General features: G+C 35.8%; 1 protein-coding gene and 6 non-coding genes across 7 annotated transcripts; 4 read left to right on the forward strand and 3 right to left on the reverse strand.

The window, feature by feature from the left end:
- Positions 1-1,044: 1,044 nt before the first annotated feature.
- On the forward strand, positions 1,045-15,724 carry wrt-9 (WaRThog (hedgehog-like family)). The gene is made up of 11 exons (NM_075897.7): positions 1,045-1,163; positions 1,762-1,925; positions 9,280-9,368; positions 9,856-9,929; positions 10,917-11,019; positions 11,963-12,030; positions 12,114-12,273; positions 12,720-12,806; positions 12,859-13,015; positions 13,527-13,979; positions 15,115-15,724. The coding sequence occupies exons 1-11, from the start codon at positions 1,046-1,048 to the stop codon at positions 15,301-15,303; spliced, it is 1,662 nt and encodes a 553-aa protein (NP_508298.2). The 5' UTR covers position 1,045; the 3' UTR covers positions 15,304-15,724.
- Positions 14,074-14,150, forward strand: B0344.4. The gene has a single exon (NR_070391.1). It is a non-coding gene; the product is annotated as an Unclassified non-coding RNA B0344.4 (non-coding RNA).
- Positions 14,075-14,148, reverse strand: B0344.t3. Its single transcript has one exon. It is a non-coding gene; the product is annotated as a tRNA-Ile (tRNA).
- B0344.3 lies at positions 14,486-14,563 on the forward strand. Its single transcript, NR_070392.1, has one exon. It is a non-coding gene; the product is annotated as an Unclassified non-coding RNA B0344.3 (non-coding RNA).
- On the reverse strand, positions 14,488-14,561 carry B0344.t2. The gene has a single exon. It is a non-coding gene; the product is annotated as a tRNA-Ile (tRNA).
- On the forward strand, positions 14,906-14,991 carry B0344.5. The gene has a single exon (NR_070393.1). It is a non-coding gene; the product is annotated as an Unclassified non-coding RNA B0344.5 (non-coding RNA).
- On the reverse strand, positions 14,916-14,989 carry B0344.t1. The gene has a single exon. It is a non-coding gene; the product is annotated as a tRNA-Ile (tRNA).
- Positions 15,725-16,740: the final 1,016 nt, after the last annotated feature.

A 16,740-nucleotide genomic window follows, 5' to 3' on the forward strand; every position in this document is an offset into this window, starting at 1 on the left:
ATTACTTCAGCATGAATTCCATTTCTTGTTTCATCTAATCCTTTGCTTATGTATACTCAAATAATTCAGTTAAAAAGTTTGAGCATCTTTTAAACTTTTTAATTTTCTGGCATTTTTGGTATCTCGATTGAAAAGCTTGAACACCTGTTGTCTAAGCCTGAAACTTAATTTTCAAGTTAAAGAGTAAAGCTTGAAATGTAAATTTTGTGTAAGCCTAAAGCCCATGCTTGCAGCTGAAACTCGAAAAATCAAACTAAGCAGCAAACGTTTGAGACTAGAACACAGAATTCAAAACTACCGTTTGAGCTGAATTTCTAGGCCTGTACAACGGTCAATTATATAATTATATAGTTCAAATTTCAGACAACAACAAAAATTGAGAATTAGATAAGCCTAAGCCTGAAAATAACCTCAAATCTTAGCCTAAGCCTCAGCCTAAGCCTTAGCCAAAGCCTAAACCTAAGCCTGAGTCTGTTCCGATGCCTAAGCTTAAGCCTAAGCCTAAACCTTCATCTAAGTCAAAGCCTAAGCATAAGCCTACGTCTAAGCTGAAGCCGAAGCCTAAGCCTAAACCTAACTGAGTTTAAGCCAAAACCTCAGCCTAAGTCTAGGCCTAAGACTAAAAATAAGCCTAAGTCTGAGTTAAAGCCTGAGCGAAGACTAAACATAAGCCTAAGCCGCAGCATCAGCCTAATCAAAATCCTAAGCCTAAGCTTAAAACTCAGCGTAAGCCTGAGCCTAAGCCTAGCTCCAAAACGAGCTCCAACCTTCAGTTTGTCCTTTTTTGGCTAAACTGTAACCTTTAAGCAGGTGTTTAGCAAATTCTAAAATTCTTGTCCAAACCAAGTTCTGTCCAACAACCAAAGATTTCTTCAATTTTTTTTCTCTGCAAATTTTCACCAAAAAAAGTGTCATCAATTCATATTTCCATTCCATGTCTAGCCACAGCTAATTTTCTTGTCTCACCTCTGTCCACCGCTCTATTATTCATTATTTCCGTTGCACCCCCCCCCCCCCTTCCAAAAAAAACATTAGAAGTTGCAGAATGCGCCATCGAGCGTTCTCGTTCCAAATCGCCCTCGTTCTCGCCCTCCTGCAACCCTTTGGTGCCTCGTACTGTGGTTCAAATGGCGTGCCGTACAGTTTAGAAATCCTGTCTGATGGTTTGTGTTTGCTTTGACAAATAGAAGGTGTTACCATTCATAAAATGCTTTACGACTTATTTGATCTTGAAGAAAATTGGTTTTTTATCCAAAAATAAATTTTGCAACCCTCCACTTTAACTACAAATTCAAAAAAAAAAGTTTCTCAGATATTTTTCCAAAAATCTAAAATACGAGCTAAGTACAGAGGAGTTTTTTCAAAAAATGTTTTTTAAAGATTTCCCACTAATTTTTATTAAGGCAGGAATTAATAACTTTGTAAATTCCTGGAAAACAATTTTTTTTTTTTTTGGTGCTTCCAATCCTCAAACTTAAGGATTCAATTTTTAAGATTCTAATTTTTTTTTGAAATTTTAGGCAGAAAATTATCGATTTTTAATTTTCGTATTATGAATTTCTAATTCAATGTTGTTTGTTATAATTTTTACAGGAATTTTCTAAATTTTCTTCGAATAAAATTTAGTCCAAAAATTTTTATAAATAGATTTTTTTATTGGAAAAAATTTCGAACGATTTATGTTATTCCCAAAATTTCTAGTTTTTTCCAAACCCTATACAAACCATAAAATCTAGTATTATAACCAATTTTCCATTCCAGGCTCCCCGGTACTCGGATGCGCGCAGCCGACTTGTATGGCCGAGCCGCAGGAGGACGAGGAGGACAGCGTGTTCATTGCCAATACAGCTGGACAGGAAGATGGATTTTTCCGTGAAGGTGATAGGCAGAAGAAGAGCTATACGCAGAGTTATAAGCCTAAAGCGGTGAGTTTCTGAGGGAAAAATTTTGAAGAAAAAACAATTTTTTTTCGAAATTTTTTTCGAATTTTTTTCTACAAATTTATTTTCTAGATCAATTATCAACTGAATTTTAATGTTCTCAACGTATTTTTCCATATATTTTTTTCAATTCCTCCATCTCCAATTCCTCATTCCAAAACCCGTTATCCACAATCTAAATCCCCCAAACACAAATATTTCGCAATTTTTTCGCCGAAAATTTTCGCGCAAGCTATACGGTGATGGTATCTGCATAATTAATAGGGAAAAACAAAATATTTTTATTATTATTTTGAGATATTTTTGGAAGATAATTCTATGCGCAGGTGGTTTTTTGAAATGTATTATGTGTGTAATTTAAGACGGAGATCACTTGGTTGACTGGGGTTTTTTGAAAATTCGTAAAACTTGCTGGACTGTTTTGTAACCAACAAAATTATGAATAAATCAAAAAAAAACTGAATTTTTTTTTAAAGTTTTTGGTGCCATTTGCATTATTCCAGCTAGAATTTTTTTGAAAATTTAAATCGTAAAATAATTTCAAACTTTTCCAATTTTACAGAACTTTATTTTTTTTTAGAAAATTTATCAAAATTTGCCAATTTTTTCAGTTATGGAAAATGAACATAAAAACTCAAAAAATAATTTTTTTTCCAACTTCGCAAAACTTTTTAGACTTAGTTTTTTATCTAGCTAGTCTTATAGAAATGTTTAGAAAAGTTTTTATCAAAATTTTTATTTTTATCAATTTTTATCATTTTATGATTAAATATTTTTATCAAAAAATCTGAAAAAAAAATGTTAAAGGTTTTTTTCTAAAAATCTGACAAAAAACCAATAGACAATTTTTCTCTCCAATCAAATTTTTTTCGAAAAAAAAATTATAAAAATAGTGAAAAACTTTAACCATATTTTTCTAAATATCAATTTGTTTTTTGAAAATTAGTGTTCCAATTCCAATGACATCACCAAAAAACCCGTTCAAACTCCACACAATCGTTCTCATTATCCATGACCCTTCGGTCTAGATTTCTCCTGTTAAAAAATACAGTTTTCTATATCTCTTTCCTTTTTTACGCCAACTTTCCCCTCTCAAAACCGTTCGACCCTTCCCCCCCCCCCCCTCACCTACACATATACCCCTTAACCCCGTCTGCCAGCCCGTGGGAAACTTGGTACGTCTCTGTATTGGTGTGGGAAGAATATGGCCCCCGGCCGATTGAAGCTAATGAGACAGTTGGTTGTCGTGTTTTTATTACAAGTGTTTTCACTCTCTCTCTCTCTCTCCCCACACCGCCAACCAGTGTGTCTCTCCGCAACCGCCACGTTCCCTTTTACTCGACACGCGCGAGGGACAAAAGGGGGAAGGAATATGGGAGAGAGAGAGAGAGAAGACAATAAGGAAAAGTCTTTTGCGGATAACTGGTGGAAAAGAAAAGCTATCTTGATTAGCTGGCAACATGATGGGGAAGAGATACTTGAAGAATCAATACTAACGGAAATTGAGTAGTTGGTTCTCTGCGGGGCCAGGTGACCTCTGAAATAATTTATGTGGCTCCTCGATCTTCATAGAAAAGCCCTTATGCTTACTCAAGTGTTTCTGGTGAATTATAAGATAAATCGAGTTATAAAGTTTGGGTTATGCTGACTAGGGAACCGTCAGAAGGTGCCCATCGGACTTGCATATGAGATCTATGCCATTCGATAGTGCATGTCTTAAAACGGTTACTCGTGAATGTTTAGTGGCAAAACTCCAGAACCAAGCTCACGGCGGGCTCTCAAAAATTCTAAAATAGCACTTAAACGAAACATTGAAGGGCCAATTTTCCAATTTCACTTTGGTGGCTCATATCTCCGCGGATAATTTTTTTACAGGAAAGTCATCAACTAAAAAGTTGTTGATATTGTTGTATTGAACGAGTTTGTAATTGAAAGTTTTTTACCAAAAAATTTCTGTTTCAGATAAACGCGCGTGAAGTGCGGCAACTGTTGCTGTTATTTTTATGCTGTTATTGCTATTCTAATGCTTTTATCTCAAACAAAAAATTTTTTGGTAAAAAACTTTCAACTACAAACTTGTTCTTTACAACAATGTCAATTATTCGCGGAGATGTGATCTACCAAAGTGAATTTGGAAAATAACCTTCTGACGGTTCCCTAGTGAGAAAAACCATGTCGCAAATTTTAGTTAGTTTTCAGATTTTCTATTATTTCCAAAAACTCACAAGAGCACCCCGTTATTTTCTAAGATCATAACCATATGCTTGATCGATGCACCATGTTGCAAAATGTATGTGTAACTAGAATCCAATTCAGTATAGTACATTATAAGATCAGTGGAGTCTATAGATTACCCTGAGTAAATGAATACAATCAGAAATCAATTTGTAACTTGATCGATGCACCATGTTCAAAATTTAGTTGGATATAGTTCATAGTAGTTTGATAAGTTTTTGATGCGCATATTCGGGACGACCTAGTCTGAGAAATATTCCACAATTCCAGAAAATTCGGTAACTCTTTGACTGTGACGCTAAGCTCAGATTTTGAGCTCAGAGCAGAAACTTCAAAATTTTCAAAGTGCGGCCAGCTTGCTCCAATAGCTCACATAAATCGTCGCAACTTCTCATGGTGCACAGGGTTTAGGCCACTGTCAAGCTGACCACTCGGAGCTAGGCCTGTCATACAGGTCGACACCACGTGGCCCCTAATTCACATTCTATGTACAAGGAAAACAAGTCTATATCTTAGTTACCGCGAGAGATCGGAGCCCGGGAGTCACCACTTATCAGGCCCACTTGGAGCCCTGAATCAGAACTCAAATTACCCTGGTAATTCTTACATAAATCTGGAGCCAGAGAGCTTGGCTCAATCATACCTAAAACTCTAGTCAGACTTTTTTTTTCCAAAAAAGTAAAAAATGACACATCTATCCCGATTTCTTCGCCTGCTAACTAACTAATCTAGCGGAACGCTTGCAAATGTTTAATCCCGAAACCGCTTAGTTGGAGACAATTTTTTATGGGCGTGACACAAAACCGATTATCCTCTCGCCTTTTTTTTTGGCTGGCTAGCTGGATGGCTACAATCAAATGATCAAACACCGTGAAACGAGATTGAGTGTCAAGAAAGAGAGGAAAAAATGGGGGGAGACATTTTTTTAGGCAAACGTTTGAAAAAGTTTCTGAAATATGCAGTCACCCTTGATGTTAATGCACCATGTGAAAATTCATGAGACTTGAGATCTACTGTCTTATGAATTTTTGATTTTTCTTCACGCCCTCATACACTATACCAAATTATACCAAACTATACCAAATACACATATACCAAATTATCTGGAATTGTGGAATTTTACTCAAACTAGGCCGACCAGATTATGTAACATGGTGCATCGGTGGCCTTAAACTGAGAAACAACACCTATGGTGTACTTGATGTTTACCCGAACTAGATCCTACTGAACTTCGAACATGGTGCATCGATCAAGGCAAGGATCGATTTTTGATATATTATATTTTACTAGCTCAGGGTAATCTCTAGACTCTACTGATCTTATAATGTACTATAATGAATTGGATTCTAGCTGCACATGCATTTTGCAACTAGGTGCATCGACCAAACATATGGTTATGATCTTAGAAACTACGGGGTATTCTTGTGAGTTTTTGGAAATAATGGAAAATTTGAAATCTAACATAAATTTGCGGCATGGTTTTTCTCAACATAACCAAAACTTTCGAGAAGTTTGTAGTAGGTCATCCCAACTGTTCCGTTGAAATACTCATTGAATTCTTAAAGGTGGAGTAGCGCCAGTGGGGAAATTGTTAAAAACCACTCCTTCGGTCTCAAAATGACCAAATATCATGATAAAACTTTTCAAAAAATTTTTGATAATTTTTTATTTACTGTCAAAAAGTGGCAATTACTCAGTTTTTGCCACTCATAATATTGGAAGTCGACCAAAAAAAAAAGTTTTTTTCGACATTTTTTATGTTTTAATTTTGTTTAAATTATGTGTATTAAAACATGGTAGGGGTCGAAACATGCGGCATTTCTTTAAATTTCCTCAAAAGCTCGTATTTTTCAGAATTTTGGCAATTTGCCAAAACTTTGACCAGAAATTATGAAAAATTAGAAAAATTTTTGGAGTGTTTTTTGGAGTGTTTTGTGATATTCGGTTGTTTTGGATCATCATAAGTGCATTTAGACAAAATCCCCACTTGCGCTACTCCACCTTTAACATGGTGCATCGATGGGGGCACATTTCGACTTTTGTTCTGTAATGTTCATGTATACAATTTCTCGTATAATTTGGAATTTACTTATATTAGATCTATATGTTCTGTAAAACTTTTCCACTACAACCACCAATTTCCCAAACATTCTCAAAACTTCATTTCCTCCCACCACTTGCCACATCGAATTCCCATTTTCCCTTCATCTGCCCTTGCACTTGTAGCATCCCAGAATCCTGCAATCATCTCCGACAACAAATCGAACGAATTCCCGTCACGCAATTCAATCTTCATATTAATCCCCCCTTTTAAGCTGAAGTAAATTGGATTCGATGATGGATGAAAAAAACTGCGCAATTTGTACCAAAGTTCGACTCGGAGTAGTAGGAAAATGTTGCCAAAATGGTAGTAGACATTTCTAATTGCTTGCTTCCGCCCGCCTTGTCATTCACCTTCCGTGACGTGAATATTACGATGTGAGGAAAAAGTTGACAGGCCGGCGGGGGCAGGAAGTAGATAGAACACGTATTGTTGTCAGAAGAAGCCGTTGGCGAGGAGGTAGATATGGATATGGAGAGGGGGACACGGCGGATATTCTTGTTCTTTACGTAATCCGTGATGACTCATTGTTCACACTTACTACATAATACAAACGGGTTACTCAGCATAATGGTTAATAAGGAACCACAAACGTTAAAAGTTGTACAGGGGGAAAAGTAAGGGGTTCAGCGATGTACCCCAAAATTTGCTATAAGTTTGAAAATTTACATTGATTTTTTGTTTATTCAGGGTTACTAAAATTCAGCCTTAATATAAATATAGTTCAAAAACTGTTTTAAAAATGTTAGGCAGGATAGCGCAGTCGGTAGTGGTGGCCGTTACCAATCTGGAGGTCACGAGTTCAAGTCCGGCCTCATTCCTAGGTCCACCCAGCCTCTATTGGAAAGTGGAGCAATCCACGACTGAATTATCGGCCACAGTCCCCGGCTAGGATGTGGCTTAAATCATAGCCCAGTGGGAGCACCACCAGGCAGTGTACCTGACTCTCAGATCCGCAGTGCATAGCACTTGAAGAACGGATCTTCCTCCAATCCTTTTAAAAAAGTTTTTTGAGGCTATAAATTCCGAAGTTTGAGCGAAATTTATAGGATAGTCTTGAAAAAAGGTACCTACAAAAGTGAGATCAGCTCAATTTTATAGTAAGTTTTATATGAAAATGTCTGAAAATATACAGTTTTTCCCTGCTTTGAAAGTGGCTACAACTAGATTTTCCAGCCAAAAAGTAATTTGTGATCCCCTTGTTCCAATGCAAAACACTCAATTTATTTTGCCCTGAACTTTAACAGTTGACAGTTTTTGACAAAACCGAGTATAGTAGGCCTATGTAGGCTATGTAGGCTAAGTAGGCCCTAGTAGGCATCAAAATTTCCGCATGCCTTCCTTGTGCCTACGTGCCTTTAGGATATACCAATATCTTCAATTAAAAATGAACAATCCAGTTTTTCCAGAAGAACTGACTCCCGGTGAAATCCCAACCAAAAAAACTTCAAAAACAATTTTACTGTCTCCCCTCATCCCCCCTCGCTCTCTTTCACTTAACTTTCCATTCACAACAACAGAAAAAAAGTAAATGGGGGTCTAAAATGACACCTTCAGACTAATTACCTCGTAGTTTCACAGCAGGTAATATGGAAAGTATACCAAAAGAGGGGTGGAGGGGGCACTTGAAAGATCGGATTTTTTGTTCGAGGACCGGTCAAGTAGAGGAAATGAGGGGGAAATGAGGTATATTTTGGGTTTTTTGCCTGCCGGGGAGTTTTGGTGCTGGAAAAGCTTGTTCTGAATTTGTAGATTTAGAATCATTTTTTATAAAAGATTATTGTAGTGAAACGTTACAAATATTGTAACACGGTAAAACTACTGTAGTGGTACTGTAGAACTATTGAACGGGTGCCTTAGGGTTACTGACATGGTGCTGTCGGAGTAAAATAGTGGTTCAGCAAAAATTGCTCTACTGATACTGTAGGATTACTGTAGTGGTACGGTAGTGGTATGTACCATAAAATACTGAGTAACTGTGCAAAATACTACTGTAGTGGTACTATAGAACAAGCTAGAAAAACTGTATTTTTTTGGTGTTTTTTACTCGAAAACTGTTGTATCAAATTCCTAGTTTCTTTATATTTTTTTTTGGCAGTCTCAACATGAATTTTTAAAATAAAGTTTCACTTTTCCATCATTCCAAATTAATTCCTTCTTAATTTGACCCCAAAAATGACAAATATTCCCAATTAGCATCATCAAATTATCTCCCCCCCATACACAAAACGATTCCCATTTCTTTTCTCTGTTGAAAAAGGGAAGGCGGCGGCGGTGGCGGCAAAAAAAAAGCGAGGCGCCCAGCTTTCTCAGTTTTTGAAATCCGGCGGAGATAAGATCAGTCGCGTATCACGTTTATTCGATTAGGTCATTTCTTTTTCCATTCGATTTCTACTCGATTCATTCAGAATCGCGCGGCTGCGGAAGGAAATTGAATGGATTTGGAAGGAGGGGGGTTAAAATGATGCTCTACATCCTGAGCTTCGGTAAAATTGAGTACACTTGTAAGAAACTTGAAGCTTCATGCATATGACGTCATAAATGAGAAATTTGTTCATGGTGCATCAAGAAACTTTCTTAGAAAATTGAAAAATTTGTGAAGCGTGTTTAGTATAAAAAAGGATTTAAATTAAAGGATTAAAGGACAATCCGTTCTTCAAGTGCTATGCACTGCGGATCTGGGATTCAGGTACACTGCCTGGTGGTAATCCCTCTGGGCTGTGATTTAAGCCACGTCCTAGCCGGGGACTGTGGCCGATAATCCAGTCGTGGATTGCTCCACTTCCCAATAGAGGCTGGGTGAACCTAGGGGGTGAGGCCGGACTTGAACTCGTGACCTCCAGACTGCTAGTGGCCACCACTACCGACTGAGCTATCTGCCCCCCAGCCCCATTTAATATTATTCATTACTTTTTTAAAAACTAAATTCCTGTAATCTTGTCACCAGAAGGGGTATAAAGTAGACCATACAACCTTAAACCTTAAACTTTAAAAACTTTTCAGGAGTGTCCCGGCGAGTTCTCAGACTTTGCATGCACCAAAAAGAACCAATGGGTTGGTGGCATCGACTTCATCGATCATCCTAGACAACCGTAAGTTTTTTTTTTTGAAATTCAACGTGATGGACTAATTAATTTGGAGAGGGAAACGTATCAATGATCAAGATCAAAATGATGATTATGTCGTGTTCGGATGACATGAGACAAAAAAATCGGTTGATATGTATATGACAAATGTGTCTGTGGAATAGAATTTATAATTATAGACTAGAGTTAGAATCGTGAACCTAAGCCTGAAATTTTGACTGAGCTTGGGCCTGTGTTTGAATTTTGGCCTAAGCGGTCTAAGTGGGCTCGTACATTTTTGCCTTGGCTTAGGCTTTTATAAACTTAGGCTTCTACAATCCAAGGCTTAGGCTACTATAGTTCAGGACTTAGGCTTTCATGGTCCAAGGCTTTGGACTTAAGCTTAAACTTTCATAATCAAAGGCTTAGGCTTTAAATTTTTCAGGTGAGAGGTACACATTGTTCCCATAAACCTATTTTACTATATAAATCCTAAAATTTCCTCCTATTCCAGGCTGGTCCTCCAATGCTGCACATTCGAAGGGCTTCGCTTCTCGCAGGATGTCGGTGTCACCACCATCTCAGCAGGTGATTTCCGTTTGCAAATTTCCACATAAAACTAGTGACAAATTGGGGGCGGTGAAAAGTCATGATGTAGCGGATGATGAAAACTCATTTCTGACAATTGATATATGACTGTGGTTTAGGAAAGGGCAGGGGGAAACTAACTTGAAAACTGTGTAGGGATTTGGGGGAATTTCAAAATTTTTAAAATTTTGTAATCAAAAATGATTTCAATGGAAAAGTTTGACGGTATGTAGTTTGAAAATTTCAAAAAACTTTCAAAAAGTTAAAAAAACTTTGCCTTTGTAGTTTCTAGTCTATGACGTAAGACTGAAGAGCTACTGTTGGGAACTTGTAGTTTTGTTAGTACAGCTAGAATACGGTAGTTTTGCTACTGTAGCATTATAGGATTACTGTAGGAATACTGTGACATTACTATAGTAAGGGTACTGTAGGAGTACTGTAGGGATACTATGGAAGTTCTATGGCAGAGGTACTGTAATGATATGGTTGGAGTACTGTGGAAGTTCTATGGTAGAAATACTGTAATGGTACGGTAGGAATAATGTAGGGCTACTTTAGAAATACTGTGGAAGTTCTATGGTAAGGGCACTGTAGTGATACGGTAGGAGTACTTTTGAAGTTCTACGGTAGAGGTACTGTAGTGATATGGTTGAAGTACTGTTAAAGTTCTACGGTAGAGGTACTGTAATCGTACGGTATTAATAATTTAGGGCAACTGTAGGGATACTGTGGAAGTTTTATGGTAGAGGTACTGTAATGGTAAGATAGAAATACTGTAAAGCTGCTATAGGGATACTGTAGAAGTTCTACTGTACTGTACTGTAGATACTGTAAGTACTGTAGTGGTACGGTAGGAAAACTGTAGGAGTACTTTGAGGGCACTATAGATTTATAACTAGTATTGCAGTAGAAATGATTGTAGAGTACTGTAGATTTCCACATGAACTTTTCTTTTCATTTTTCAATGCAAAATCCAAATTTTTCCAGGAGAAGCTGTAACTGGTGGAGAAGTAGTCCGTGACAATCGTCAAATCTCCTTCGACGTCATCGCCAACGTGCGGAAGCTTGTGGACCCAGATGATCCGAAACGGTAATTTCCGATTTTTTATCACCATTTTACAAAAGCTGATAACAATTTTACGGTTTAATGCGGGGGAGGTTTATGTCTTTCAACAGCTTTTTTATCTTTTTTTTCTGGCGTTTGATATCTTGTTTTTATAAGGATCAGTGAGGAAGCTAGATATTTTAGTTTTTTAGAATTTCTTTTCAAATTAAAAAAAAAAACTGTAAATGTAACAATATGCCCTGAAACAGTCTTAGAACTTCTTGAAAACTCAAAAATTCCCAGGATTCTTCAAAAAAAAACCACATTCCATAGCATTTTGTTGATCTCCAAAATATAATGCATACGTAATCATGATCCGGATTTCTATCACTTTCTTATCAATTTCCATAACGCACTGTTGGTCACACCCTCGTATATTTCATCAATTATGATGTGATGATAATGATAAGGATAATTATTGGTGTTATGAAAGAGGGGGAGGTGGATTTTGGGACCTAGGATCGTAGTCGATGCACTATGTCTGACTTCCGATTGCAAAAAAAAATCGATGCACCATGTCCAAAATAATTTTTTATACAGTTAAAACTACTATCTTCTAAAACTAAAAAGTTCAAAAGATACAAATCTTTTCGAGAAAAAAAGGGAATCGGCTGCTTTTGGAAGATCTTAGTAGATAAAACGGCTGGATTTTCTGTGGGAAGTTTTGTAAAAGTGAAAGAGTAATTAGTGTCAACTTGGTTAGATTCAAAGTTCAGATTAGAAGTTATATGGCTTTTGAGGAAAAAGAAAAGGAAAGTGAGAAAAGCGTTAAATGCGTCAAAGTAAATCGACCACACTTTTTGCTCATTTTCATGATCGAAAAAAAATGGAGAAAAACGAGCAGAAAGTGCCATAGGGTGACGATAAACTTCCCAAAAACATAAAACTTCCAAAAATATAGAGACTAAATGCTCAAAAAATTTTACAGTACCTACTTCGAAGTCACCGTCCGACGTATGAACTGTCTGCCAGACCCGCCAGAGTTTGAAGTTGCCTGTGAGTTTTTTTTTTTGGAATTTTGCATTAAAATTATATTGATTGAAATTTGAATTGCTCGATGACCAAAAAAAAATTCTCAGACGACGACGATGTAGAGCCAGAAATTCAACGGGTGCTCGGAAACGCGACAAATTCCGCAATGAACATGGGACATGAAAACCATCCACATATGGCACAAGAAAAAAAAGTTTCCAAAAATAGGCCGTACAAAAGGAAGCCAAAGACCTCATCGACTAATAAGTCAGTTTTGGTTGTTTAAGATAATTGTGCAGCCGACGGTGTGTGGGCAATGTTTTTTTTCAAATATTCTGAAAGCTGAAAATGTAAAATTGTCGGAGTAGACAAACATTGTTGAAGCTTTCAAAATTCAAAATTTTCAAAAGTTTCAAAATTTTCAAAAATTTGAAATTGTTAAACTAAAAACATTTTTTTAAGTTTTTAAATTTAAAAATTGTTTTTTGAATAATTAAATTTTTTTAATCACTCCAAAGTTGTTTCCAGATTCATAAATAAGCTAAAATTAATTTTTTCTGAAGTAAGGTATTTTGATGTTCCGTTCTAGAAAAAACTAAAAAGTGGGCAAAAATTGGGCCATTAAAAAAAAATCAAAACTTACAATTTTTTAAATACGTATAAAAAGCAAGACTTTGCGCCCACCTCTATCATAGCTCAGAATTAAATTCCAGCGTTGTCTCCCCATTTGTTGAACACCATGAAGGAGAAAAGAAGAGCCGTGAGCCGTTTATCGGAAGTTTCGGAGCAACCATCTTCAAGTGAGTCCTCCAATTATTTATTTTTTCTATTCAAGCCTCCAACCTCTTCCAGCCCAACCGCCGAAAATAACAAAGAGCAAGAAACGCCTCGAGCTCCACCGAGGCGAGTCCATCAGCCATATACTAGAAGAATTTTAACACCGAAGCCAAGAATTGTGCACACAACTACTGTAATGCCAACTACACACGCACCTCCAGTGCAGGTTCAGGTATGATTTTTTGGGGGGTTTTTAGATAATTTGGAAGGCATTTGGTTATGGTTCATGGGCCCAGGTATCAATTTAAAAAATGTCGAAAAATGTTATTCTACAACTTAAGGGTTATTTGAAATAACCAAAAATTTGAAAATTACCCATGCTTCGAATTTTTGTTTTGAATTGAAATTTTCAAAAATTTTGGAAAATTGACATTTTTGAGATTTTTTTGAAAGTCAATATCCCGGGAAATTTTTGCATTAACATAAATTTTCTAGAAGCTCAAATTTCAAGTTCTAAAAATTTTTATATTATTTCCAATGTTTTTATCTTGTCCTAAAACTGAAAAAAATCAATAATTTTCGAATTTTTTTAAAAGAAAACAAAAACTGAAGTTTGTCATAAATCCTAAAAATTAAAAAAAAAAAAAACGAAAATTTTCGATTTTTCAAAAATCGAAATTTTTTTTGAAGTGGAAAAAATCGATAAATCAAAATTTTCCCAATAAAATAATTATTCCTTACAGGTCGAGCCAGTCACCCAACCAACTCCGCCACCAAACCCCTTCGTCTTTGCCCCACTACCCCCCTTCCCACAGTTCGGACTCCCACAACCAAATCTCTTCCAATTCCCTGCTCCACCAGCTCCACCACCATTCGGCGTACCACAGGCACCTCAACTTGCTCCACTACCCCAACATCAACATCAGTTTGGATTCTTCCAGCCACCACCACAGCCGCAGCCTCAAATTTTCGGAGGGTACGGGTTGAATAATGGAGGCGGCTACCAACAGCCATCTTATGGGCTCCAAGGAGTTCAGACTGTACAACAAAATCAGTTACCTGAAATGGATGTCTATACGAGGTCGTTACTTACCAATCCAAATAGTCCATTTGCCTTGCAATTGCCGACTTTTGGAGCCGCACCACCGGCTCCGCAGTTTTTCGCGCCGCAGCAACAGATTCAGGACCAACAGAAGGTAGGTGGAATTTTTTTAATATTAATTTTACCATGAAAATTCTCGGCGGTTTTCAAAATTAAAAAAAAAAATAATTTCAAAAATGCAAAAATACTTGCCGCCAGCAGGGGTCGAACCTGCGACCTTGGGCTTATTAGACCCACGCTCTAACCGACTGAGCTATGGCGGCTGGTCAACAGACTACATTTTTTATAGTGACGAAAATTTTTCAAACAATTATTCTGTAGAGAATGGTCAAAAAAATAACACAAAAATTCTCAGGGTACTATAACATTTTTTCTGGTCTACATACCAAAATGTTCCCAAAAACTAAAATTTAAACAATGTTTAGAAATTTTCAAACCTTGTTAATTAAAAAAAAATTTGAATTTAGGCAAATGTACAAATCTTTAATTTTTATAAAACAATGAATTTATAGAAATTAAAAATAAATATTTTAAAAGTCAGCAAAAACTTTTAGAAAAATTTTTAAAGAAAAATTTCAGAAAAAAAAACTAGCAAAAATTTTTGCCGCCAGCAGGGGTCGAACCTGCGACCTTGGGCTTATTAGACCCACGCTCTAACCGACTGAGCTATGGCGGCTGGTCAACCGGCTGCATTTTTGATATTGAAGCAAAGGGTGTTGGCAGACAACATGAAAAAAGATGGGGACATTTATAAGCACCTCAAAATGTTTGCAAAAATGTTCATAGACAATCAACTAATTTTTCAATATACAGCAATAACTGATTCAAAAAATTATATGATTAAAAATTATACGCCCGACATTTTCGAAGTTTAGTTAAAAAAACCAAAAATTGTCAGCCGCTGCAACTTAATGTGTAAAATGTGGTTTGACTCATTTTTCACGAAGATAAATTTTAAGACAGTTATAATTAATAAATATCGGCCGACATATTTCAATTTTTACACACAAAGTATTGAACCAAAAATATTTGCCGCCAGCAGGGGTCGAACCTGCGACCTTGGGCTTATTAGACCCACGCTCTAACCGACTGAGCTATGGCGGCTGGTTTCTGGGTCGCATTTTTGATAAGAAAAAAAATATGTTGGCAAAAATGTGTCAAACTTTTTTGGCCCAATAAGTAGAGCAGCCGACACCTACCGGGTTTCCAAAACCAAGTTCTACTTTCAGAACCTCCAACGAGTGAACATCCAAGCCCCCCAACGTGAACAATCCAACCAGCCCGCCCAACTGATGCTCCAACCGCAGCCGGATCCAAACCAAGCTCCAAACCACGATACCCTTGGAGCCCTGTACAGACCCCCACCATTCGCAGCTCTTGGCACAACCCTCTATAACTTCCAATCTCATAATGGATAGAAGTTATTGATTTATTTTTCTGTTTCATTTTTTCTAAAATTTCGATTGTGATCTGTTAGGTGTTCATCTTCTCATCCTGTTCTGCTCATCCAAAAAAGTGGTGCTCATTTGTAAAAAAAGTGTGAATTATAAATTAACTAGTGTGAATTAGAACAAATTTTGATTATTTTGAAATATTTCTTTTTTTTTTTTCAATTTTTTTTCTTTTTTTTTCAAACCCCATAATTATTTTTTTCATTTTTTTTCACAAAATTACTGGTATTTTTTTCTATTTATTGATCCGATACAAACAATAATTTTTCCCAATATTTTAAATTCATTTCCGTGCTACTCTCCATTCTTTTGACATTGTGCAAAACTCAAGGTTCAGTGTGTATGTGTGTTGTTTTATTTAAATTCGTTTTGAATAAAGCTTTCGAATATTTTTATTTTTGAAAAAAAAAATTAGAAAATGGACTGTAATGGTCTAATTTACCTATAAGAAAATTTGAAAGATGTTTCTAAGTTTTTTACAATTTTTCAAAATTTTAAATTTTTGTTTTAATTTGCTACAAATTCAAATTTTTATTTTTGAAGTTATTTTTGCAAAAAAGGATCAAGTTGAATTTTTGAGTTTCTGTGTAAATTTATATTTTTTTTCAAGTTGAATATTTAAAAAACAGAAATTTTATTTGTTTTTTTTTCGGGAAATAGTTATTTTTCTGTTAAATGTTTGTCCAAAATCCTGATTTGATTTTGGAAAATATTTTAATTTTTTTTGTGAATTTTGAGGCAAACTTCAAGTTATTTTTTAAATATTTTTCTGTTTTTTTTTTCAATAAAAACGTTTTTTTCTATACTATGGTGTAAATTAGTATTATTTTGACAGAATTTTTTTTTGGATTTTTAGCGCAAAATTTGAAAACTATTAACAATGTTTAATTTCGGAGAAGTTTTCAATTTTTTTTTGAATATTTTTGTTGCGGAAAATTTACACCGTACCTAGATAAAAATTTAATGGACATTCAATTTTAATTTTATATTCAGTTTTTGACACCGGTTTCGATATTTAAATTTTTTTATGTTTCAGAAAAAAACTTTTTTTTTCAAATTCCAAAAACTCGATCCCCAAAAGGGGTCAGTCCGGTAATAAATGAACAGCAGGTGTGTAGTACACACCGACTCATTTATTTGTCGCCTCACCCGTTTTTGATTCAATGTATTGTTCACTTGTTTGTGTGGAAAAGGTGGATTAAAGTGTTTCGCAACATTTGAGCGGTAAAGTGACCAGGTATTAGTCATTTTTAATAGTTTTTTAGTTTTTGGAAAAAGGTGATTTGGTGAGATAAAAAGTTATGCAAATTATATCGGCAATTAAAAACTGAGATCATAGTGAAACGTTACAATTTTTTTCAAAATGCGGCAATTTCTGAGTCTTTTCCGCTTTTTGGAAAAAAA

Source organism: Caenorhabditis elegans, chromosome X (assembly GCF_000002985.6).
Source record: "Caenorhabditis elegans chromosome X".
In the NCBI taxonomy this organism is placed as follows: Eukaryota; Metazoa; Nematoda; class Chromadorea; order Rhabditida; family Rhabditidae; genus Caenorhabditis; species Caenorhabditis elegans.